Genomic DNA, 25,074 nt, shown 5'->3' with positions numbered 1-25,074 from the left:
GGCTCCCTGCTCCTCTCACCCACAAACCAGAGCCCTTAGCTGGGCTGCACGGTGACCAGCTGCCCCCCCCCCCCCACCGCTACCGACGGCAACGATGACGGCGGTCCGACAGCAGCGGGACCGGCGGCGGCGGTGGTAACCCGGCGGGATCGCCGCCACCGGACACGGCGACAGCACCGCCCGCGGCGGCAGCGACACGGTAACGGGGGTCGGGACCGACCGCGACGAGGACGATGTTGTTATTGTATTTTCAGAGTGTTTTCCATTAGTTCGTAACTTTAACATGACAGGCTTTGTCATAGTGTGCACTGCAGTGTTGTGCAGAGTGAGACTAATAAGAGTGTGGCGCTGACTGACTGTAGATTGCCTGAACAGGTTCACTCACAGAAGCATATGGCTGCAGTAACATGTGAACTGCGGCTTTATTTGTGAATTTGTGACAAATCTGCGGACGGAAGTGCAGCACAGCTGTTGTTCGGTACGGTAACCAGTTAAATCAGACACCAGTTGGGCCATAACACCGGTATTTTTGAAGCAGCAGGGAGCAGTGTGTGTTTTTCTGCCTTGTCCTAAGCCGCGGACAGCGGGGAAGTGGATTGTTTTGACCGCCAGGGGGGCGTTCCATACGGGCCGTGACGTCACATGAAAGCTATCAATTGAGGTCCCATGGAGCTTCCGCTTCGGAACTCTATACAGGACCGGGGCGGGGGGTTGTTTGTTGTTTGCTGTTGTTGCTAGGCGACACCTAGTGGTCGTTGGCGGTAATAACAGGACCAGAGCAATGTCGTATAATTAAAGAGACAGAGTCCACGTCATGAGGTGGAGGCGGACGCGTGTTCGATTCTGCACCTAAACATAACAACAACAAACATCACTATAGTTTCCATGACGAGCATGTTTATTATCGTAACCATGACGGCAGAGATCATTCATTCAACGTCACTGCGATATTTATTGATCCGTTTATTATTGATACATTCACAAAAACAGAAACGCTGACTGTGTTGGACTGTGTGTAGTTTAAGTGTCGCTGCCGATGGTGGGAAATCTTAACGACTGTTTTTTTCTTTGTGTTTTGTGTTGCAGCTGCTGATCGGGCTGAAGAGCAACACACACACACACAGACATGATCCCTTATTCTCCCTGAGGTAACACACACACACACACACACACACACACACACAAACACACTGACTGTATTTCATCATCACGAGCATGTGCAGGACTTTTCTTGTTGCTGACCGCATGTTACCCACCAGATCCCTCCACATGTGTTTGTCTGTGTGTGTGTGTGTGTGTGTGTGTGTGTGTGTGTGTGTGTGTGTGTGTGTGTGTGTGTGTGTGTGTGTGTGTGTGTGTGTGTGTGTGTGTGTGTGTGTGTGTGTGTGTGACAAAGCTGTGGACTCTGGAATAATCCCTTTGTGTCTGTCGGTCACATCAGACAAAGCAGCGCTGAGCTCCAGCAGCTGCGGCCGAGCAGAGCCGCGTGGACTCAGAGTTGCGTCGACTCGTTATTAATCTGGTTTAAATATGGGCAGAAATATGTGCCACCAGAAACTGAATTTGAATCATTCATATTTTAATTTGAATTGCTGAACTTGAATAATTGAATTGAAAATATGAATTTGAATCACATAATTTGTAAAATTGTTTTGTTTAATTTGAATCATTGCATTGAAAAACTGTATCTGAATAGTATAATTTAAAGCCAATGAAATTTGAGCCTCACCGAAAATCCAACTCTCTCACAATTCAAATACAATTTCAAATTCAAATTTTCAATTCAATTATTCAACTTCAGCAATTCAAATTCAAATGAATGATTCAAATTCAGTTTCTGGTGGCACATATTTCTGCCCATATTTAACCGACCGCTGATTAACGAAGTGGCCTAGTGGCCGTCGTGAGGGAAGTGCAGCTGCGACCCGCCGGGATCGACCGAACCGCGGTGTAGATACTAGGGCTGGGACGATATGCTGTTCTCAGTACCGGTTCACCCAATACGCACACTACGCACGTTGCGTAGGGCCCCGCAAAATAGCAGAGGCCCCGTTAAAAAAAAAAAAAAAAAAAAACTGACGACGTGACCGTCCGTCGCGCACGTGTAGCCTACCGGATTCCCAGCACATCAGCCTGGCAAGACAGCGTTTAGCACGCCACGATGAAGCGGAGTTATCCCTCGGGGAATTAGGGGGAAGAAACAGCTGACAATGACCTGCAGGAACAGCAGTCAGGTAACTCTCCTCTCCGGGTGAGAGAGTGGGAGGGAGGGAGGGAGGGAATAGTCCGTGTCTGCATTAACAGGGCGGTGGGCCCTGGGTGAACCCCGGTCTCTGTGTGCGTCTTGCTGGCTCCTATAATTTTAGTTGTAGTGTAGTTACATCTACACTTATACAAAATGGAAAGCAATGGATAAATATTGACTAAGATTGAATTTTGTTTGCTTGGATAGCCTACATGCAAATATAGATGCAGAATCAAACAAAACTTGTGAAATATTATGACAATGGTGCTAAAAATAATAATAATAATATAATAAATAATAATTACATAATTACCTACATTTGAAGTGAAAGTAAAACAAGTGCAGCCAATTTGATGGAGCTGAATTAATAGTAGCTTTATCTAGAGATTTATTTAATGTTGAGTTTTTTCAAACATTAACATGTTTACATGCATTGTTACATTTAGTTTGATTTGATTTGTTCTGAATTTATTCTTAGTTAGACCAACACTGCAATACGTTTAAAGGGGGGATGCGTGGAAACACTGGGTGTCAGGTGCGACTGTTGAAAATTTTGGGGGTTCAGTTAGGAGGGCCCCTTAGCAGAATTTTGCCTAGGGCCCCATGGAGGTCTGAACCGGCTCTGGCTGTTCTCCCGATTTGATTCTTCTACGATTTTTTGGATGGCGATTCGATTTAAATTGCGATTCTACGATATTGCCGATTCTCTCGATTTTTTGTCTGCATTTTTAACATTTATCTGCACACAAATACTGTAGAAGCCTATAAATTAACATACTTCATTTTAAAGTGAACTTAAACCCTTTTCAAAACCTGTACTCTCTGTATGTAAAAAAGACAATATTAAAAAAAAATCAAAAAAAAAAAAAAATCAAAACAAATATTGTTTTTTTTTCCCCCAAAAAAATCGTCAAAAAACATATTGCGATATACTACATGTGAATCGATTTTTTTCTCCCACCCCTAGTAGATACGGCTCTGGCTCTGCAGCTGTCGGTCATAGAAAGCCTCTGCAGCAAATTTCAGATTTCCAGCTGACTCACACACACACACAGACACACTGACACACACACACGTTGTCGTCTGTCAGCTGATTCTTCATGTACCTGCTTCTGTCTGACAAAATAAAGGTTTTACATTGTTGAATAGCCTCCTTTAGACAGAGGCTGAGTGAATTATTGTAATAAGGATGAAAAACTTGCTCCACTATCAGATTTTTTCTACTTATTCCAAGTGAAAATCTGCTTGAAAGAAGTAAAAAGTGTCTAAAAACAAGCTGCTTTTAATGTGATGAGTCTTATTTTAAGTAGAATGAGATTTGTTGTCAGCTGATTCTTCATGTACCTGCTTCTGTCCGACTAAATAAAGGTTTTACATTGTTGAATAGCCTCCTTTAGACAGAGGCTTGAGTGAATTATTTACGAAATCATTGAGGGAGATTCAGAAATAGATTTACTGTATTGGAGGATGAGAGTCAAGTTCAGGTAAAGGGAGATTAAAGGACAATTCCGGGCAAATTCAACTCGGGGGCTGTATGTTCCTAACATTTTAGGTTTAAAAGAAGGAATCTGAAGATTTTTCAGTTTAATTGCTCCTGTTTTGCGGTAGTTGTGTCTGTCACGATTATAAATTTTCTTGGTACGATTATTGTCAGAGAAATAATCACGGTATTGCGATTATCACGATTATTATGCATTAATTAATTTCACAACACTATGAATGTGTAAAATAAAATACAGTCAGAATATAATTACATTACTCATTGTTTACACAAAATATTTCAAGTATCTATTAATATAGGACCAATTATTAATCCCCCAGAGGAAATGTGTGAAATATTCAGGTCATGAATTATCATCTATACCAAATGTTTGCGTTTATTTTAATCGTTTTTTGTTTTGTTTTGCTTTTTTTAAATTAAAAATGACACGCTAACATTTAAATTCCTACCAATTCAGTGTTACGTTAGTTAAATGCACCAGTATCTGTGCATTTACCTTTATTTTTGCGCACATCTGCTGATAAGGTTCCAACATAACATTTTTGTGAAAGTAACGGTATTTAGGAATCTAGACCTAAAATGTTAGGAACATACAGCCAGAGTTGAATTTGCCCGTTAGTGTCCTTTAAGACACAGAGCTGCTGAGGTGCACCATCGGCCAAAACCAAACCAAAACATGGGATTTTGAGGTTTTAAATCAGTGCAAAATGAATTGCTCATGGAAATATGCTCCAGAAAACAGATCCCATGATTTTATTCTTGACTCTAAATAATGATTAATCAATGAAAACTGCTCATGGATGGACAACAAGCTTTTTGTTGAGGTATTTAGCATAGGAGCGTAAGATGCAGCCTGTTTCTCTTTTGCTCTAAAACGTCTAATATAAATGCTCAGTGAAATACCATCTCAGGAAGAATGTCTAATGAGGAAATCACAAAGATAAATAGTGTAGTTGATAAAAAAAAAGAATGAAAACCCTATAATTGACATTAGTTAATTAATTCTAGTCTTTCCCCGTACATTATAAGCATCAAAATATTGCATGTTTGCTATATAGTCCCGTTGTCCAGTGCACATTGTAAAATTAAAATGAAATGAAATGTTCGTATTTTTTTCTTTGCAATTTGTTCTTTACCACCACAACACTTCATTTATGTAAAAAAAATAATAATAACGTCACCTTGTCTATGTTTTTCTCTCAGAAACTGACCAATCAGAAGTCAGGATGATGCCCAAGGTAAACATGCGTTCACTGTTTCTATCTCTGATGATCAATGTGTGTGTTTGTGTGTGTTTTTATTTTATTTTTAGGATCTAAAATCATCAAAAAAAAAGAAAAAAAGGAGGATGATTCACTCTCTGTTGTGTCGACGTGTTTGTGCTGATTATCGCCGTCTGAGACCAACTTCTCTCTAAATCCTCTTTTACTTGAACCACATCAGTGACTGACCTAGATATTAGACCCGTCAACACAACGTCAACATCCGCTCAAGTCTTTTTGGATTTTTCCAGACTAAAGAAATAATAATTATAAAAATTATATGAGTAAAAAAGTCTCTTCATTAATTACTGAAGCCAAATTAAAATGTAATTTTCTTTCCAATACGTCTTTTGTATAAGACGAGTGTCAGAACCACAACAAGGAAAATCAACAATCTCAACAACAATCTCAAAGTGCTACAGTGCAAGCTTAATTAAAAGGGACACAAGTTAATAAAAGTTGATAAAAAAGACAATGAAAAGTGTACTAAAATTTAGCGGAAAGCTTTCTTGAATAAATATGTCTTGATTCCAGTTATTCCCCAAAGAAATTTAAGTCAAAAGCAACTGGACTTGGTTATTTGTCCAGTTGCTTTTGACTTAAATTTCTATGGGGATAACGATGAATATGAATATTCACAGACACTTATTCCAGTTTAAACTTTGAATATTTATAGCTTCATGTTTCACTCGCTGTTTCCAGCTGTTGACTTTAAAACCCTTATATGTCGGAGGGTCAGTGAATGCAGCACAATTAGTGCATCATTAGTGTGAAAAAACAAAAAACAAAAAGCTAAATGTGTCATTAACTCGGTTTCACTGTGTGTGTGTGTGTGTGAGCAGCAGCTGGCTCAGACGTCTCCGGGGAGTGTGTTATCGCTGAGAGGAACCAGCATCCCAGGATCCCCCGCTGCCGCCATTGTGGTAAGACACACACACACACACACACACACACACACACACACACACACACACACACACACACAGACAGATCCAGAGCTATATTATCTTTCAGTTAATCTTGAGGCATTAATCTCTAATCTCTGCCCCCCCCCCCCCCCTCAGGCGCGGGTGGAGGACGGAGTCATCGGCTATAAGGACTTGGCGGCGCTGCCCAGAGACAAAGCCATCCTGGACATAGAGAGACCGGACCTGATGATCTACCAGCCGCACTACAGCTACAGTCCACTGGAGGTGAGGCGTTCAAGTGCTTCAGCGTTTCCCTCAGTGTCAGAATGCAATCATACAATTACCACATGTACATTAGTGTAGCCTACAATGTTAAAGGGATACGCCAACATGTTTTTTTTCGTGTCTTGCCTCACTCCCGAGTCCATGACCAGCAGATAGACACCATCTTTTTGACTGTGCGTGCAGTAACAAGGGAGATAGAGCCGTATCGCCCGTAATTAGCTTAGCTCAAACGCTGGAAGTGTATGGGTAGTGTTAGCCTGCCTTCACCTAAAGTCGCTAATTAGCTTAGCTCAAACACTGGAAGTGTATGGGTAGTGTTAGCCTGCCTCCTACCCGAGCCGAAATCAGCAGTCAGAAGCTGATTTCATTTTAGCTCTAAACTCTGTAAATATATCACTTTATCCACATTTCAAACATGTTTAGGTGAGAAAGTAGCCGTTTAGATCAGCAGTGTGTCGTTAATTTGTCTAAATACCAGCTGTTTACAATTTAGTTCGGATGAATTCGGCGCTACTCAAGCTAGCCGTTGTGACCAACGCACTTCCGGTTACTTTCACAAAATAAAACACCCGTTGCCCTTTACATAGAGAAAACCATGACGATAGAATTTGTGCTTTTACTTTGAAATAGGAAGCTAACCTACCCTCGATGTAGCTAGCTTGAACCAAAATAAAGCGTCTTTGCTTGAACCCTCCGTTTTGACCGATCTCGTCCCGTTAGCGGCATTTGACCGCTCAAGATGCCTTACCGGAGAGTTTTGTCAGCTCTGAGACGAAGATCGGCCCGCCGGTTTCCGTTTAGAGTTGGTGAAGAGTTTCTCTGATGACTTTAGGTGGAGGCAGGCTAACACTACCCATACACTTCCAGTGTTTGAGCTAAGATAATTAGCATTGCGCTAATTCTGCCCGTATCTCCCTTGTTACTGCACGCACAGTCGAAAGGATGGTGTCTATCTGCTGGTCATGGACTCGGGAGTGAGGCAAGACACGAAAAAAAAAATGTTGGCGTATCCCTTTAACACTCAATATCTGTTTGACCTGTGTATGCAAATATGCAAACGTCTGAAAAAGTTGTTGAACATACAGTACATGTACAAGTGTTTACACATTGTCACATATATAACCTCTCTTCTGATTGGCTGACACTGACCTGTTGTTACGACACTACACTGAGATGGTTTTTAGATTTGCAAAATAAAAACCCCAAAAAGAAGAAACACAATGTTCGGTGTTTCAAACTTAACAATATTTTTTAAATTGAACCAATCATCATGCGTTTTCTCATTAAATGATCCAGGTTTTTCTGTTCTCTATATGGCTCCTACATAACATATCCCAGAATGCAATGCACTGTTTTCATGTTTGACTTTGTACTTTCTCTCCTGCAGCGGTCGTTGTCTCCTCGCTCCATCTCTCCTCCCCCCTCCCCAGAGGTAAGACCCCCCCCCCCTCCCCACCACCACCATGTAGTTTCCTCTTCCTATTTATGTTCTACTTCCTGTTTACGTTCTACTTCCTGTTTACGTTCTACTTCCTGTTTACGTTCTACTTCCTGCGCTGGTTGAATCTCTCTGTGTTCTGTGTCTAGAACCTGTCTAAAGAGTGGCTGGAGAACCGTTCTCCTGGAGGTTCCTCTCCCAGTTCCACCATCCAGACCAGCAGAACCCACAGCACACACACGCCGCCACCGCCACACACGCCGAACACACCGAACACACCGAACACACTCGCATCTGGAGCAAAGATCGCCTTGCAGCACTTCCACAGGCCGGGTGAGTAAAACCCGTCATTTAATTCATTAACTGAAATAATGTTAACTTAACTAACATTACTCAACTCAACTCAACTTTATTTATAGAGCCCTTTAAAACAACCACAGTTGAAACAAAGTGCTGTAGCTACATAATGCAACATATGGAAATAAAATAATTAGCAGAAGAATAAATATAAAATAATAATTGTTTATTGCTTTTAAAACAATTTAAAAGCAATAAAACAATTTAGAATTTAAATAAAACAATTAAAATAAAAAACAATAAAAACAATGAATAGAACAGACCATAAAACACTAAAACAGAGGTAGAGTCTCATGCTGAGTTGAAAGCCAAGGAATAAAAATGGGTTTTAAGACGGGTTTTAAAAATGGACATTAAATAAACTAACTGAACTGAACTAACGTCAAGTGGAGTAACGAAGTGAAGTAACGCTAACTGAACTAACGTTAAATAAAGTTAATGAAACTAAAGTTAACGAAGCTAAAGTTAACGAAACTAACCTTAAAGCAGATATCAGTGGAATGTTTTTGTTAATATAAGTCCTAAATAGTCCTATTTTCCGTCAGCAATCACTTACATGAAGTATTTCAGCCTAAACACGAGTCTCTCCGTCACTCTGCTCTGCTGTAACCCGAGGAGAAAATTTTCCTTGTGGGATACAAGTGTTATCCAATGAGGAGAGAGAACGGCATGAAGGGCTGTGTGTGCAGCCAAGGGATGCGCGTGAATGTGGTGACGTAGCACGAGGACCAATTGATGCCTGACAAGGGCGGGGGCTGCTAACTCATGGTGCGTTCAAAGAAACTCGTACTTTGTGTTTTTCCTTCCTGTGAAGTCATACCAGTTCGATCTGGTACGAGTTCACGGGTCGGAAGTTACGAGTGGCCGTTATAGGGAACTTTCACAGACAACAGGACGGTAAAAACACGAGCTACGGGTTACCTGGAACGCTACCAAGTCGTAGTTGTGACTTGAAGCTGTAACTTACGGTTTCAAAAGCCTGCCTTGAACGCAGCATTAGCCGAAACGGCCGTGAAGCTGATATCTGCTTTAACTGAAGTAACCAACTAAAGTAACGAATGAAGTAGCCTAACTATAACTGGACTAACGTTAACAAAACTGACGTTAAATAAAGTAACGAACTGAAGTAACATTATCTAAACTAACGTTAACTGAAGTAACAAACTAATGTAACAAACTGAAATAATGTTAACTGAAGTAATGTTAACGAAGCTAACGTTAACTGAACTAATGTTAAAGCAGATATCAGCTTCACGGCCGTTTCGGCTAATGCTGCGTTCAAGGCAGGCTTTTGAAACCGTAAGTTCAGCTTCAAGTCACAACTACGACTTGGTAGCGTTCCAGGTAACCCGTAGCTCGTGTTTTTACCATCCTGTTGTCTGTGAAAGTTCCCTATAACGGCCACTCGTAACTTCCGACCCGTGAACTCGTACCAGATCGAACTGGTATGACTTCACAGGAAGGAAAAACACAAAGTACGAGTTTCTTTGAACGCACCATGAGTTAGCAGCCCCCGCCCTTGTCAGGCATCAATTGGTCCTCGTGCTACGTCACCACATTCACGCGCATCCCTTGGCTGCACACACAGCCCTTCATGCCGTTCTCTCTCCTCATTGGATAACACTTGTATCCCACAAGGAAAATTTTCTCCTCGGGTTACAGCAGAGCAGAGTGACGGAGAGACTCGTGTTTAGGCTGAAATACTTCATGTAAGTGATTGCTGATGGAAAATAGGACTATTTAGGACTTATATTAACAAAAACATTCCACTGATATCTGCTTTAAGACGGGTTTTAAAAATGGACATTAAATAAACTAACGTTAAATAAACTAACTGAACTGAACTAACGTCAAGTGGAGTAACGAAGTGAAGTAACGCTAACTGAACTAACGTTAAATAAAGTTAATGAAACTAAAGTTAACGAAGCTAAAGTTAACGAAACTAACCTTAACTGAAGTAACCAACTAAAGTAACGAATGAAGTAACTATAACTGGACTAACGTTAACAAAACTGACGTTAAATAAAGTAACGAACTGAAGTAACATTATCTAAACTAACGTTAACTGAAGTAACAAACTAATACAACAAACTGAAATAATGTTAACTGAAGTAATGTTAACGAAACTAACGTTAATTGAACTAATGTTAACTGAGCTAACATTAACTGAAGTAACGAACTGAACTAACGGACTGAATTAATGTTAACTAAAAGATCGAATTCAACTAACGTGAACCGAACTTAGGATAACTGAACTAGCGTTAACTGAACTAACGTTAACTAAACTAAGGTTAACTCAAGTTAAAGCAGAAGTAAGCGATATTTTTGTGTTAATATAAGTCTTAAATAGTTGTATCTTCCGACAGCAATCACTTCTATAGAGTGTTTGGACCGAAACACGGGTCTGTCAGTCACTCTGCTCTGCTGTAAGCCGAGGAGAAAACCTTTCTCGTGTCCTACAAGTTTTATCCAATGAGGAGAGAGAACGGCATGCAGGGGCGGTCCTCTCTGTGTGTGCAGCCAAGGGATGCGCCGTGAATGTGGTGACGTAGGGACGAGACGTTATGGTGCGTTCAAGGCAACTCGTGTTTTTCCGACCTGTGAAGTCGTACCAGTTCGATCTGGTACGACTTCACAGGTCAGAAGTTACGAGTGGCCGTTATAGTGACTTTCACAGGTAAAACAGGTCGGAAAAACACGAGTGGGTTGCCTGGAACGCTACAAAGTCGTAAGTCGTGACTTGAAGCTGTAATTTACGGTTTCAAAAGCCTGCCTGGAACGCAGCATTAGCCAAAACCACCGGATCGCTTACTTCTGCTTTAAGTCAACTGAACTAACGTTAAGTGAACTAATGTCAACTGAAGTAACGAACTGAACTAACGTTACCTCAAGTAACATTAACAGAAGTAACAAACTGAGGCAACAAACTGACCTAAGGTTAACTGAAGAAATGTTAACGTAAAATAGCGAACAAAACTAACGTTAACTGAACTAATGAACTAAACTAACTTCCTGTGATCTTATTTTTCAGAAAACGGCTCCAACATCTACAAGAAGCCTCCGATCTACAAACAAGGTTCAGTCTGACGCTCAAACTGTCGCTTTGTGGTTCACACACTGAGCTCGGCATCATGTGTTAACACTGTGTGTGTGTGTGTGTGTGTGTGTGTGTGTGTGTGTGTGTGTGTGTGTCTATGTGTGTGTGTGTGTGTGCAGACGCCTCCTCTCCCGTCGTCCCTCAGGGGAAACACATCGAGGATCTGATCATCGAGTCGTCAAAGTTTCCCGCAGCTCAACCTCCAGATCCAAACCTGCCGTCCAAGATCGAGACCGACTACTGGCCCTGCCCCCCCTCGCTCGCTGTGATTGGTACGGTCCACACACACACGCACACACACACACACACACAGACACACACACACACACACACACACCGATACTGACCTTTCCAACTGTCCTGCTCCAGAGAAGGAGTTGAGGAGGAAGGAGCAGCGGGACGAGGAGGAGGAGGAGGAGCTGGACGACGAGCTCTGGGGTCTGCAGGCTCTCCAGAAACAGGAACTCAACAAGGTGAGAGTGAGGTGGTGAGGTGTGTTTAAAGGGATACGCCAACGTTTTTTTTTCCGTGTCTTGCCTCACTCCCGAGTCCATGACCAGCAGATAGACACCATCCTTTCGACTGTGTGTGCAGTAACAAGGGAGATAGAGCCGTATCGCCCGTAATTAGCTTAGCTCAAACACTGGAAGTGTATGGGTAGTGTTAGCCTGCCTCCACCTAAAGTCGCTAATTAGCTTAGCTCAAACACTGGAAGTGTATGGGTAGTGTTAGCCTGCCTCCACCTAAAGTCATCAGAGAAACTCTTCAGCAACTCTAAACAGAAACCGACGGGCCGATCTTGGTCTCAGAGCTGACAAAACTCTCCGGTAAGGCATCTTGAGCGGTCAAATGCCGCTAACGGGACCAGATCGGTCAAAACGGAGGGTTCAAGGACAGACGCTTTATTTTGGTTCAAGCTAGCTACGTCGAGGGTAGGTTAGCTTCCTATTTCAAAGTAAAAACACAAATGGTTTTCTGTATGTAAAGGGCAACGGGTGTTTTATTTTGTGAAAGTAACCGGAAGTGCGTTGGTCACAACGGCTAGCTTGAGTAGCGCCGAATTCGTCCGAACAAAATTGTAAACAGCTGGTATTTAGACAAATTAACGACACACTGCTGATCTAAACGGCTACTTTCTCACCTAAACATGTTTGAAATGTGGATAAAGTGATATATTTACAGAGTTTAGAGCTAAAATGAAATCAGGCAGGCTAACACTACCTATTACCGTATGTAATTACGGGAGATACGGCTCTAGCTCCCTTGTTACTGCACGCACAGTCGAAAGGATGGTGTCTATCTGCTGGTCATGGACTCGGGAGTGAAGCAAGACATGAAAAAAAATGTTGGCGTATCCCTTTAACATCTCCATTACCTTATTTACATTGTAGCTACTTTTCTAAACTGAGAACTTTAAAGATGCAAAACAATAAACGAGCAAAGAGTCGCTAAATAAAGTAAAACCAGGAAATGACCTGATGTGAAGATGGACACAGACTGTAACCATGGCAACTCTCTCTCTCTCTCTCTCTGTCAGATTCAGTCCAATCTGGGTAAAATCATCCTGAAGGAGGAGCTGGACAAGTCTGCAGCTCCTCTGAGGAGGAAAACCCGCTCCCTGCCGGACCGCAGCCAAAACACAGGTACACACACACACACACACACACACACACACACACACACACACACACACACACACACACACACACACACACACACACACACACACACACACACACACAACAACTCTGGTGACACCTGGTGGTCAGGATGAGAATAGACAACAAAAAACTCCTCCTGAGTCAAAGAAGGAAGGATGAAAGGAAGGAAGGCAGGAATTTCGAAGGGATAGAAGGAAGGAATGAAGGAAGGACGAAGGGAAAGAAGGAGGAAGGAAGGAAGGAAGGAAGGACGAAGGGAAAGAAGGAGGAAGGAAGGAATGAAGGAAGGACGAAGGGAAAGAAGGAGGAAGGAAGGAAGGAAGGAAGGAAGGACAAAGGGAAAGAAGGAGGAAGGAAGGAAGGAAGGAAGGAAGGAAGGAAGGAAGGAAGGAAGGAAGGAAGGAATGCAGGAAGGTCGAAGGGATAGAAGGAGGAAGGAAGGAAGGAAGGAAGGACAAAGGGAAAGAAGGAGGAAGGAAGGAAGGAAGGAAGGAAGGAAGGAAGGAAGGAAGGTCGAAGGGATAGAAGGAATGCAGGAAGGACGAAGGGAAAGAAGGAAGGAAGGAAGGACGAAGGGAAAGGAGGAAGGAAGGAAGGAATGCAGGAAGGTCGAAGGGAAAGAAGGAAGGAAGGAAAGATGGGAGGGAAAAAGGAAGGAAAGAGAGATGGAGGGAGGGAACAGATTGGGCCAAAAAAGAAGGAAGAAGTAAGGACGAGGGGAAGGAAGGCTGGAAGGAAGGCTGGAAGGAAGGAAGGAAGGAAGGAAGGAAGGAAGGAAGGAAGGAAGGAAGGAAGGAAGGAAGGAAGGAAGGAAGGAAGGGAGGCAAAAAGGATTGTGGAAAGAAGGAAGGGAAAAGGGAAGGGAAGAAAGATGGAGGGAGAGAACAGATTTGTTCAAGGAAGGAAGAAATAAGGACGAAGGGAAGGAAGGAAGGGAAGGAAGGAAGGATGGAGGAAGGGAACAGATTGGGTCAGTTTGACCCAGAAGGACGACAGGAGGGTTAAACTCATCTTTGTATAGTTATAATTAATAAATGCTAATAATCAATAATAATAATGACCAATAGCTGATATCAAACCCATGTTATTTCCCTCCTGCTCCTCTTCAGGGTCCAAGTCCTCCAAGTCCGTGTATTTCCCAGCGTCCTCTAAGACCGGCCTGTCCAGGGTGAGTAGCTGCCGACAGGGCCGGTGGCCGCTGGCATCAACCCTCTCTGTGGTTGTTCAGGGCCACAGCCGTTAGGTGGGGGGCCACATGATCAGAAAGGTACCGGGGTTCATCAAGTCATTTAAACATCCTGAGGTCTGCACGTGCAGCTATGAGCTTTATATGTAATTTGAAGTCAATATTCAGCTTCTTTTATCTCACATTTGAGACATTTGGTGACAATAGAACGGCAGAATGACAACAATTGTGCTCAAAAAACAATCTTACAAAATGTCATTTTAGACTTGTTTTCTACACTGATCTATTACTGTATTCATATCCTATTTCAAGCACCAAAACAGTTCATTCTCATGACTGAATCGGTGTTTTCACAAGGGATTTGACATTTTTCAAAAAGCAGACCTCAAATTTCCAGCATTTGTCCTAAATTATTTCTTTCTACAGTGTTGTAGGACAAACTGGCCTCAGTGTGCTTACAGCGGAGGTTCTAATATTTAGACATAAAACACTTGAGTATTGTTACATCTGCAAGTATCTTAAAAAGATACATTTAAGAAAATATGTAAAAGTAGAGAAAATGGCCTCAAACCTCAGAGGGATAAACACGTCTGTATTCAGTTTTAACCAGTGATTTGGTTTTTGCGCTTAGAGTGCAGGGCCACAAACTAAAATCTTGTTTAGGGGGCCACCAAATCCTAGGCTGCCGACGTCCAATCAGAGCAGAGCTGACGATCACATGATGAACATGAGATGATTGTGTGTGTGTGTGTGTGTGTTTTCAGCTGCAGTCAGCAGAGTTCAGCTCTTCAGAAAAAACTGCTGCAGGTAAAGTTGCTCTGTTTTATGACATCATCAGTCGAGGACGTTATGTTGTCAAATCAATTGATCAAAGATTTAAAGGGACAACGAGGAGTTTCTATTTGGTTATAAAAAAGTCTGATATAATGTGGATGAATCTACGTTACCACTTGTTAATGGCTCCATTTTAGATAAATCTATGGTTTTGTCTCTATGGTTATTTTGTTATTATTAGTGGTGGTGGAAATGCTGGGCGAGCCGACCAGCGTTTCCTTACTTTCGGTTTCGTGGCGAGTCATGAGAATAACGCCGCAGAATCTCCGTTTATGGTGGGAACTACGACGGTATGTGATCGTCTTCCAACCTCTGACTTTAATTCTTGATGAATGAAAACATGAGTCTGTCTTGCGCCGGTCAAAGAATTTCACGGTGCGGAGGCTCATAAATGTAGTGTGGAAACACTTCACTTTAACAAAACTCCTCGTTGTCCCTTTAATAAAAAATGTTGTTGTGTTTGTGAAAACGAGGAACTATGAGGTTGTAATTCAGATTTTTCTTTCTCTCTCTGTCTCTTCCTGCAGGCCTTCAGGTACAGTCAGACTTTACCAACATGACGATGTTTGTGTTACTAGTGTGTTTGTTACTGAGTGTGTGTGTGTGTGTGTGTGTGTGTGTGTGTGTGTGTGTGTGTGTGTGTGTGTGTGTGTGTGTGTGTGTGTGTGTGTGTGTGTGTGTGTGTGTGTGTGTGTTGCAGAACGGAGACTCCAGGATGGACAGAGGGAATTCTCTGCCCAGCATGTTGGACCACAAGGTGACATCAGTGTGTTTGTTGCTGTTATGGTCGTTGTTTTCTTTGTGTCTGTGACTAACACACGGCTGCTGCTGATTGGTCGATGTCGTCTGCAGATTTTCCCCTATGGGATGTTGGTGGTGACGCACAGAGGACGCAGCAAACTGCCCCCCGGAGTGGACCGGACCCGACTGGAGGTAAACTAACAGGAGAAGCCAACTGTATAAGGAAAAGGAAAAGCAGCCAGAAAACAGAAACGGCTTTCAAAGTTTTCATATTCTGTTACTTATTCATGACTAATAAATATACCGTACTTTCCGGACTATAGAGCGCACCTGAGTAGAAGCAGCACCAGCTATATTTTAAAAGAAAACACATATCTAGGCCGCACTTGAATATAAGCCGCAGGTTTTCATGTTGTAACATGAGATGTTTACACAGAAAGACACTAGGGAACTGTGCACTCACTTTTCCTCTGTTTTGGTTACGCTCCTCTCCTCCATGTGCATTTGTTCACAACGAAGCCGGCGAAAAATCAATAAATGGAGCAACAGGATAACGTTACATGCGATGTTACGGCATGTGTGTGTTTGTGTAGTCTTAACCATCATAAACAAAAGATTACAGGTTACGGAGCGCATTTGTGTCAAGACAAGAGCTGGCTTATAGTCCGGAAAGTACGGTATCTGTAAATCATTAATTCAAATAAAGTTTTATTCTCCTATTTGTAAATCAATTTTAAAAGAGGAACTATGCTATTTGAAGTTTAACTATGCTACATTTTTACCTTAATTAAACAGCTTTGGACACAAAGACGCCCTGTAACCCGTAATGTCTTGTTTATGACGTTATCTACCGCTCTATTGATTGATTTCTTGCTGGCTACGTTGTAAACAAATGCACATGGCCAGGACGAGGGTTAGCAAAACAGCGGAACAGCAACCTACATAGCCTAGTTCCTCTTTAAATGTGAAATATGAATTGATTTGAAGTCTATTAAAATATGAAATGATCCCTCAGAGGTCTATGATCACATTTTGATAACATTGTTTTAATATTATATTGCTATAATGGGAATATATTGTACTGTAGGAAACACACACATCGTCTGCATATGGCGCAACACTGGTAACATACGGTACTATCCTGGCAGGCAGTGGGGTGCACGGGGGGGGGGGGGGGGGCGACCCCCTCGTGGCCCAATTGTTGAAAAACGCGTGCTAAAGTGCCCCCTGGGAGCCAAAACACGTGCTAAAGTGCCCTCATGGGAGCCAAAATGTGTGCTAAAGTGCCCTCTAGGAGCCAAAACACATGCTAAGTGCCCTCATGGGGGCCAAAACGTGTGCTAAAGTGCCCTCTAGGAGCCAAAACGCGCGTTAAAGTGCCCTCTTGGAAGCCAAAACGTGTGCTAAAGTGCCCTCTAGGAGCCAAAACGTGTGCTAAAGTGCCCTCTAGGAGCCAAAACGTGTGCTAAAGTGCCCTCTAGGAGCCAAAACGCGCGTTAAAGTGCCCTCTTGGAAGCCAAAACGTGTGCTAAAGTGCCCTCTAGGAGCCAAAACGTGTGCTAAAGTGCCCTCTAGGAGCCAAAACGCGCGTTAAAGTGCCCTCATGGAAGCCAAAACACGTGCTAAAGTGCCCTCATGGGAGCCAAAATGTGTGCTAAAGTGCTCTCTAGGAGCCAAAACACATGCTAAGTGCCCTCATGGGGGCCAAAACGTGTGCTAAAGTGTCCTCTAGGAGCCAAAACGTGTGCTTAAGTGCCCTCTTGGGAGCCAAAACACGTGTTCAAACAGGCCAAATCGACGTTAAAAAAGGCCAAATTTTTTTCGTCACCAACCTGTGGTCGCCGGCCAAACGCACCATGTCGCTACAGTCTCACTCTTGTCATTTTCTGAAACTTGGCAGCCCTGAAAGTGCCCTCTAGGAGCCACATCTAGGAACCAAAACATGTGGTAAAGTGGCCTCTTCAGTGGCGAGGACGTGCTATTATGTGCCCTTTTTTTTCCTTTTCGCCCCTGCCCTTCAAAAAGTCTGTGCACGCCACTGCTGGCAGGAGTCCATGAGCCTATTGAAACAGAAAGTTTACATGACGGCAACCTCTCTCTCTCTCTCTCTCTCTCTCTCTCTCTGTGTGTGTCCCTGTCTCTGTGGATGTCCCTCGCCCCGGCAGAGACACCTCTCTCAGGAGGAGTTCTTCAGTGTCTTCGGGATGTCCATCGAGGAGTTCGACGGCCTCTCGCTCTGGAAGAGGAACAACCTGAAGAGGAGGGTCTGTCTCTTCTGACGTCGCCGCTGCTATAGGACTCCAACTCCCACAATCCCCGGCTCTTCTCGGATCACTGGCAGAATCTGTAAAAAAAACTCAAAAAAAAAACCACACAAAAAACCACAGACTCTGAACACAACGTCATAATCAGCAGCACAAACGCCACCGCCACCACCACCATTATTATCATCATCACAGCGGCAGCGGCTGTCGACTCAGTGAAGGTTTGATGCCGCACACGTCGTTGAATCACCAGAAAAGACGCTTCAGTCCTCAGACGTCTGTTTTAAAAGTTCATCAGCAACAAAACTACTGAGCACAAATGATCACGGTGAAGATTTTAGAGCTAGCGGGAGCGACGGATCTGGAAACAGCGAAACACTGAGCGGTGTTTAGGCTTCAGAAGTTGTTTTGAAAAGTTTTTCTGAACAAACTCCAGAGGAAATAAACAACTTCAGCTGCGGGACAAAGCCACTGAAACCGACTGTGGCACTTAAAGGAGCTGTTTGTAAGCTATGCTATTGCTACATAGCTAACATTAGCATTCGCAGATATTCACTTGCCAGTCAAGAGGAGGATCAAACTTTATTCCTTTACTCACCGACATCTGTCTCTAGATGTTGAAACCAAACATCAGTGTTAACTGTCGCATCCCGTTTTACTTACCTACCGAAATTAGCATGCTAACCTGCTAGCCCAGCCTGTTTCATTACCGCCTGTTCCCCCACGAGTTCTCTGAGTTTCGTTAATGTGGTTTTGGTTCAGTGACTGAAATAAGGTCTTTAATTATACAACATAAACTCTTTCAGTAAATAGCCTGCTAACATCACATTAGCATCTTTAGATCTTTCATCACATTCTACTGAACAGAACCAGTGATGCTAACATCTGGGTTAGCCTACAAAGATGCATCACCCCTCCAGCTCTGTGCACCAGAGCGTTGTAGATGTTGGGGAATATATCACTGCAGATAAATAACTGCTAAAAAATGTTTTGCACGTGATCCACTCTGTGGTGTGTTTATTAGAGTGACACGATTTAACTAGCTAGCTCCTACGTCTGCAGCGCTAACAGCCTGATTGACCAATGTGATGATGTTGATGAGCAGGTTAGCAAAAAAGAAAAAACTCAGAGGACGTGTTATAACATCTTTAGGGCTGCATCTATCGATTATTTTCATTATCGATTATTTAAACGATTAATCGGTTAGTTGTTTGGTCAATAAAATGTTGAAAAACATCAATCAGTGTTTCCCAAACCACAAGACGACATCCTCAAATGTCTTGTTTTGTCCACAAACCAAAGAGAGACTCAGTTTATTGTCATAAAGCAAACAAAGAAACCAGAAATATTCACATATAAGAAGCTAAAATCTTGCAATTTTGACTTTTTTTCTTATAAAAACTACTCAAACCGATTATTCAATTATCAAAATATTTGTTTGATAATCGATTATTGTTCGATTAATCGATTAATTGTTGCAGCTCTAAACATCTTGTAGCCTATCTTATAGACGACGATGGCTGAAACTCGTCAGATTTACAAACAGCTCCTTTGAAAGTCAAGTGAATTGTGATGCGGTAGAGACTCGGCACAGAGTCGGTGAACTGGGTTCTGGGTGCAGGTAACTGGGTTCTGGGCGCTGGGTAGCGGTCATGGCGGCTACGTAGAGAGGTCGAGGTTCATCAGAGTAAGTTTGTAGGTCAGAGGGAGGAAGTAGGAGGTCAGTATTAGAGTCACTGGAAAAAGAGAGTAACGACACGCATTGGTCCAATGGCAGCGCCTCCTGGTGGAGGAATATGGGTTTTGCAAAAGCGCCCAAGAACTGACATCTCTGCATTGTTGAGATTGCATTGCATTGTATTTTCAATAATTTAAGGACATTTATAGATCACCCACGTTAATAGCATCATTGAGGATCCTTTACAGATAAACATTAACACAAAAAAAATTCAATTCAATTCAATTCAATATCTTTATTGTCCACAATGTGGAAATGTGTCAATAACACACAATAAATAGCATAGCAAAAGAATAAAAGAGTAAAAAGGTGATATACATAGCTCCAAAGTGTCCTGAATTGCATTTATAAATTTAATATTGTGATTGCATGTGGTGTAACTGATTTCTTAAAAATATTTTTCGTAGTTTTGGCAGCTCTATAGCGCCTTCCTGAGGGGAGTTTTTGAAAATTCATTGGCCAGGGGGAGACTGGGATCTGCTAAAATCCTATATGCCTTCAGTTCGACTCTGTCGTCGTAAATACATCCCAGCTGTTTCTGGGATGTATTTACGACGTGAAATGAAAAACAGTTGTCTACATTAATGTTTCAATCTACATTTTGTAATAAACCAATTCTAAGTATAATCTGATATGACCAAGACACCTAAAAACAAAAACACGGCCGTTTTCATCAATTTACAAGCAAGTGGGCAACACACATACATTGGAGTGAATGGGTTTTCTGGGCGCTTCTGCAATACCCATATCCTGCCACTAGGGGGCGCAAAACCCTTAAACCCTTAAACTCTTAAACCCTTAAACCCTTAAACCCTTATTACCACGGGAGTCAATGGTGGTGTCGTTACTCTCTTTTCCAGTGCTCTAGTCAGTATGTTCTTCAGCAGCTGAAAGTGAAACCGCTCAGGTGCTTGGTTGTAGTGGTGGTTCAATATATCCTGGATTATAGAGGGTTAAATGTTAATCGCACTATTTAAGAAGTTTTTTCCACACCACAGCAGGTTAAAGGTCACACACACACACACACACACACACACACACAGAGACACACACGCACACACACACTCGACTGAAGTCAGGATTTTATTATTGATCTTCCAGCTGTAGTCAGGGCATTAAAACAAACAACATTCCTGCTGACTTCCTGAGTCATATAAGACGAAAAAGAAAAAAAAAAAAAAAGAAGAATTGAGCATTGCTCCTATTGGCTTAGCCAGCTATGATGTCATAGTGACAGCATTTCTTTCCCAGCACTGAAAAGAAAAACAAGGAGACAGTTTGATAGAAGTCACTCGGCCTGAAATACAGGTTTAATTTACATTTAAATGGAATAAATTTAGACTTGAATCTCAGGATTTAAAACTGATTTTTTTTTTAAAAGTCACATTTGGCATCGGCCGTCTTCCGTACAAGTCAAATTCTTCCATCGTTCACCATTTAGCTTTCACGTTACAGCTCCAGGCTTTTGTTTTTAAAGGAGAAAACTGGAATATTTTAGTGAACCTGAAAGGAAACAACAGTTGAAAAGTTTGTGTGTTGATTTATTAGCGCGAGAGACGGTGATTAAACTGTCTCCTTGTTTCTTTCCTTATAGTTCAGCATAAGCCACTGCCCTGTTGTGTCTAGGCACACACACACACACACACACACACACACTGATGAGGGGTTGTTGCTGTGCAGAGAACAATAATAATAATAATAATAATAATAATAACCTTCGGACCAGAGTCTCTACGCGGCTCTGGTTCGTCCACTCAGCAGGTTGTAGACATTTAGCGTCGGCTATAGTGTTGCTTAGTGACCAAATGATGTGCAGCTATTTTTTTAAAACCTCCATAGAGAAGTGGCATGTTTGTTATTAAAACCTTAAAATGAAAAAAACTATCCGTCACTACTACGAGAACGTTGGGGGGGAGGAAAAAGGAAAATGTATCCCGACGAAAATAAAATGGACAAAAGAAACCCTTCTGGACTTTTCTGAGGACGGATGGGAAATCACTGGACATTCATCACCTGGACGCAGCTGGAAGTCGAGGTGAAATGAACGGACTCACGGAGACACTTCAGCACCGTAGTTAAATATCTATCAAGTATTAACGTCCACCAGCGTCTATATGTATCTGCAGGGCCGTTGCTAGGAATTCTGGCCCCCCTTAAAGAATACTAAAGTGGGCCCCTCACCCTAACTTTTCCTATTTTTCTTCTTAGACTACGTATGTAGCCTATTATCGTTTTTTATTTAGCCTTCTTTGTTTTGATGCTAATGCAGCATTACACTGCAAAAACTCCAGTATCTTAGCAAGAATATTTGTCTTATTTCTAGTCAAAATGTCATTTCTAGTCAAAACAAATCTCATTCTACTTAAAATAAGACACATCATATTAAAAGTAGCTTGTTTTTAGACACTTTTTACTTCTTTCAAGCAGATTTTCACTTGGAATAAGTAGAAAAAATCTGATAGTGGAGCAAGTTTTTCTTCCTTATTACAAGCACAAAAACTTACTTTCACTGGCAGATTTTTCTATTAATTGTGAATTTAAGTGAAAATTATCAAAAAACAAGTTAATTTTTAGGTAATGAGTCTTATTTTAAGTGGAAAGAGATTAGTTTTGACTAGAAATGAGACGTTTGGACAAGAAATAAGACAAATATTCTTGGAAAGATGTTGAGTTTTTACAGTGTACTATGAGTATTAGTCAGGGTCTTACGCAGAATAAATCAGTCATACAAAGATTAGACTACTGGGGTTTTTTTTATGGGCCCCACTGGGCGCTGGGCCCCTAGAGTTATCATCACCTTTCTCCCCTATACAACAGCCCTGCATATCTGATCTCCATACACGACGACGTGGATGGGTTCGATCTATAGACCTGCACTGCAATTACAGCTGATCGGTAGTAGTCGACTTGTTGAACACATGTCACTCGTTAGGAAAAGCAGCACAGGTGTTAAAGGTGCAATAAGGAGGATTTCATGTGGCAATAAATCGAAGCCAGGCGGCGAGAACGACTGTGAACCAATGAGAGAAGTGTTTAATAGTTATAAAGTCGTCAGTGTTCACCCAACTTTGACACTTTATGCTTCAAACAGCGATGAGATGTTGGATTAGAAAACTGCGGCTTCTTCAGTGTGAGGTTTTGCTACTTTCCCGTTAAAGGAATAGTTCACCAAAAAAATGAAATTCAGTCATTAATAGTGACTCACCCTCATGCTGATGAATACTCTGGAGTAGTTTTTTATTCCTCAAAGTGCATCTGGAGACCCGGGAGGCCGGTTCCTAGTCCAATGAACGAAAACTTTATATGAGAGTCAATAGGGCCCGACACAAAAACGTCCATAAAACTACACAACAACCATTTAATATTCCTCCATACTGCTCGTCCACTGCAATCCAAGTGTCCTGAAGGGAGGTAGTCCAGAGTTTATGGAAACAACGTCATTTAGGACATTTTTACAGCCTAAACAGTGAATTTGCCTGGTGCACTTGCCTAAATGAGGTAGTTTCCAGTAAACTCTGGACTATCTCCCTTCAGGACACTTGGATTGCAGTGGACGAGCAGTGTGGAGGAATATTAAATGGTTTTTGTGTAGTTTTATGGATGTTTTTGTGTCGGGCCCTATTAACTCTCATATAAAGTTTTGGTTGGACTATGAACCGGCCCCCCGGGTCTCCAGATGCACTTTGAGGAATAAAAAATTGAATTTTTCATTTTTTGGCTAACTATTCCTTTAAATTGTTGCACTTCTGTTTCAATTATGACGACATTTCACTAATGAAGACAATCGTCCGTTTCATATAAAGTCATAATAATGCGTCAAATGATTTAAAATGTAGTAAGACACCACAAGGGGCCAGTTTTCGCATTGAATACTTATTTCTACGGAAGCCCTGAAGGCCTCTCTTCTTTATTCCCACCTGCTAATCACATGATCGTTCTTTTGTTTGCAGATTTAAACGACATTTTCATCGAAATAAAAAGTATGTGGAGGGATTTTAATCACCTGGAAAAAGCATGTTTTTAGTCTTAGTTAGTTAGATAGTTAGTTAGTCGTGCACCTCTGCCTCCTTGTGGCTGAAATGAGTATTACAAAGCGATATATTTATGGAAAATGGGCCCATTAACAAGTGGTAGCGTAGATTCATCCACATTAACGTGAGACTTTTTTATAACCAAATAGAAACTCCTTGTTGTCCCTTTAACAAAAATATAGATTTATATTTCACTTGCCTTTCAGGGCTTCCATAGATACCGTGTTTAAACGTATTAAATGCAGGAAATGTCTCATTATGTTTTAAATCATTAGATATTATTCAATCAGGTAGCTGCTGACGTGAATTTTTCCGACGAAGTTTACTCTCACTGTAAAATCATCACCGCCGTCACGCGCCTCGCCACCGCCACGCTTCCTGCGTGAGTGCAGCAGCGACTGAGGAGTGTGAAGGTGTGTGTGTGTGCAGGGCCGTTGCTAGGAATTCTGGGCCCCCTTAAAGAATACTAAAGTGGGCCCCTCCCCCTAACTTTTCCTTTTTTTTTTCTTAGACTACGTATGTATTATCATTTTTTATTTAGCCTTCTTTGTTTTGATGCTAATGCAGCATTACACTGCAAAAACTCAAGTATCTTAGCAAGAATATTTGTCTTATTTCTAGTCAAAATGTCATTTCTAGTCAAAACAAATCTCATTCTACTTAAAATAAGACACATCATATTAAAAGCAGCTTGCGTTTAGACACTTTTTACTTCTTTCAAGCAGATTTTCACTTCTGATTTCAAAAATCTGATAGTGGAGCAAGTTTTTCTTCCTTATTACAAGCACAAAAAACTTACTTTCACTGGCAGATTTTTCTACTTATTGTGAAATTAAGTGAAAATTATCTAAAAACTAGTTCATTTTTAGGTAATGAGTCTTATTTTAAGTGGAAAGAGATTAGTTTTGACTAGAAATGAGACATTTGGACAAGAAATCAGACAAATATTCTTAGAAAGATGTTGAGTTTTTTTTTAATCAGTCATACAAAGATTATACTACTGGGGTTTTTTATGGGCCCCTAGAGTTATCATCACCTTTCTCCCCTATACAACGGCCCTGTGTGTGTGCATGTGTGTGTGTGTGTGTGTGTGTGTGTGTGTGTGTGTGTGTGTGCGTGTGTGCGTGTGTGTGTGAGCAGCATCGGTCACTTTACGTTGAGATGATTTACTTTTTTGTTTGTTTTCTTTTAGATTTTTCTGCGCAGTGATCGTGACACCGAGAGAGTTTCAGCTTTGTTCTGATTGGTTGAGTTTGACGTAGGCTACAGTAGAAACAGGAAGTGAAGTGGGTTGCCGTGACTAACACCATGATGACACAAAAAGATTGTTCCATGACTTTGTTTTTGTTTTTTTCTCTTCTTTTTTGTACATTTTAAAGTGTTTTATTCTGTTTTTATTGAATTATTTGAACACGCCGGGCGACTTCCCAAAGGGGGGGGCGTGTCACTGTCTGCTCTCCTGATTGGCTAATGTACCTAACTGCTGTATGCATGATGTCATGATGATGATGATGATGATGTCACGT

The 25,074-nt window shown here is 41.8% G+C and overlaps 1 protein-coding gene across 1 annotated transcript; it reads left to right on the top strand.

Annotated features, from left to right (window-relative positions):
- Nucleotides 1-937: 937 nt before the first annotated feature.
- LOC310991391 (dematin-like) lies at nucleotides 938-20,885 on the top strand. Its single transcript, XM_083979088.1, has 15 exons — nucleotides 938-1,148; nucleotides 4,950-4,984; nucleotides 5,851-5,931; nucleotides 6,073-6,201; nucleotides 7,589-7,633; nucleotides 7,789-7,972; nucleotides 11,028-11,072; nucleotides 11,213-11,365; nucleotides 11,463-11,566; nucleotides 12,631-12,736; nucleotides 13,864-13,922; nucleotides 14,705-14,752; nucleotides 15,475-15,531; nucleotides 15,627-15,707; nucleotides 17,681-20,885. The coding sequence occupies exons 2-15, from the start codon at nucleotides 4,973-4,975 to the stop codon at nucleotides 17,792-17,794; spliced, it is 1,218 nt and encodes a 405-aa protein (XP_083835214.1). The 5' UTR covers nucleotides 938-1,148; nucleotides 4,950-4,972; the 3' UTR covers nucleotides 17,795-20,885.
- The last annotated feature ends 4,189 nt before the right edge of the window (nucleotides 20,886-25,074 follow it).

This window comes from Trachurus trachurus, assembly GCF_905171665.1.
Source record: "Trachurus trachurus genome assembly, chromosome: 9".
In the NCBI taxonomy this organism is placed as follows: Eukaryota; Metazoa; Chordata; class Actinopteri; order Carangiformes; family Carangidae; genus Trachurus; species Trachurus trachurus.
Note: the sequence above shows the minus strand (reverse complement) of the source record. Positions and strands in the feature narration are given on the sequence as shown.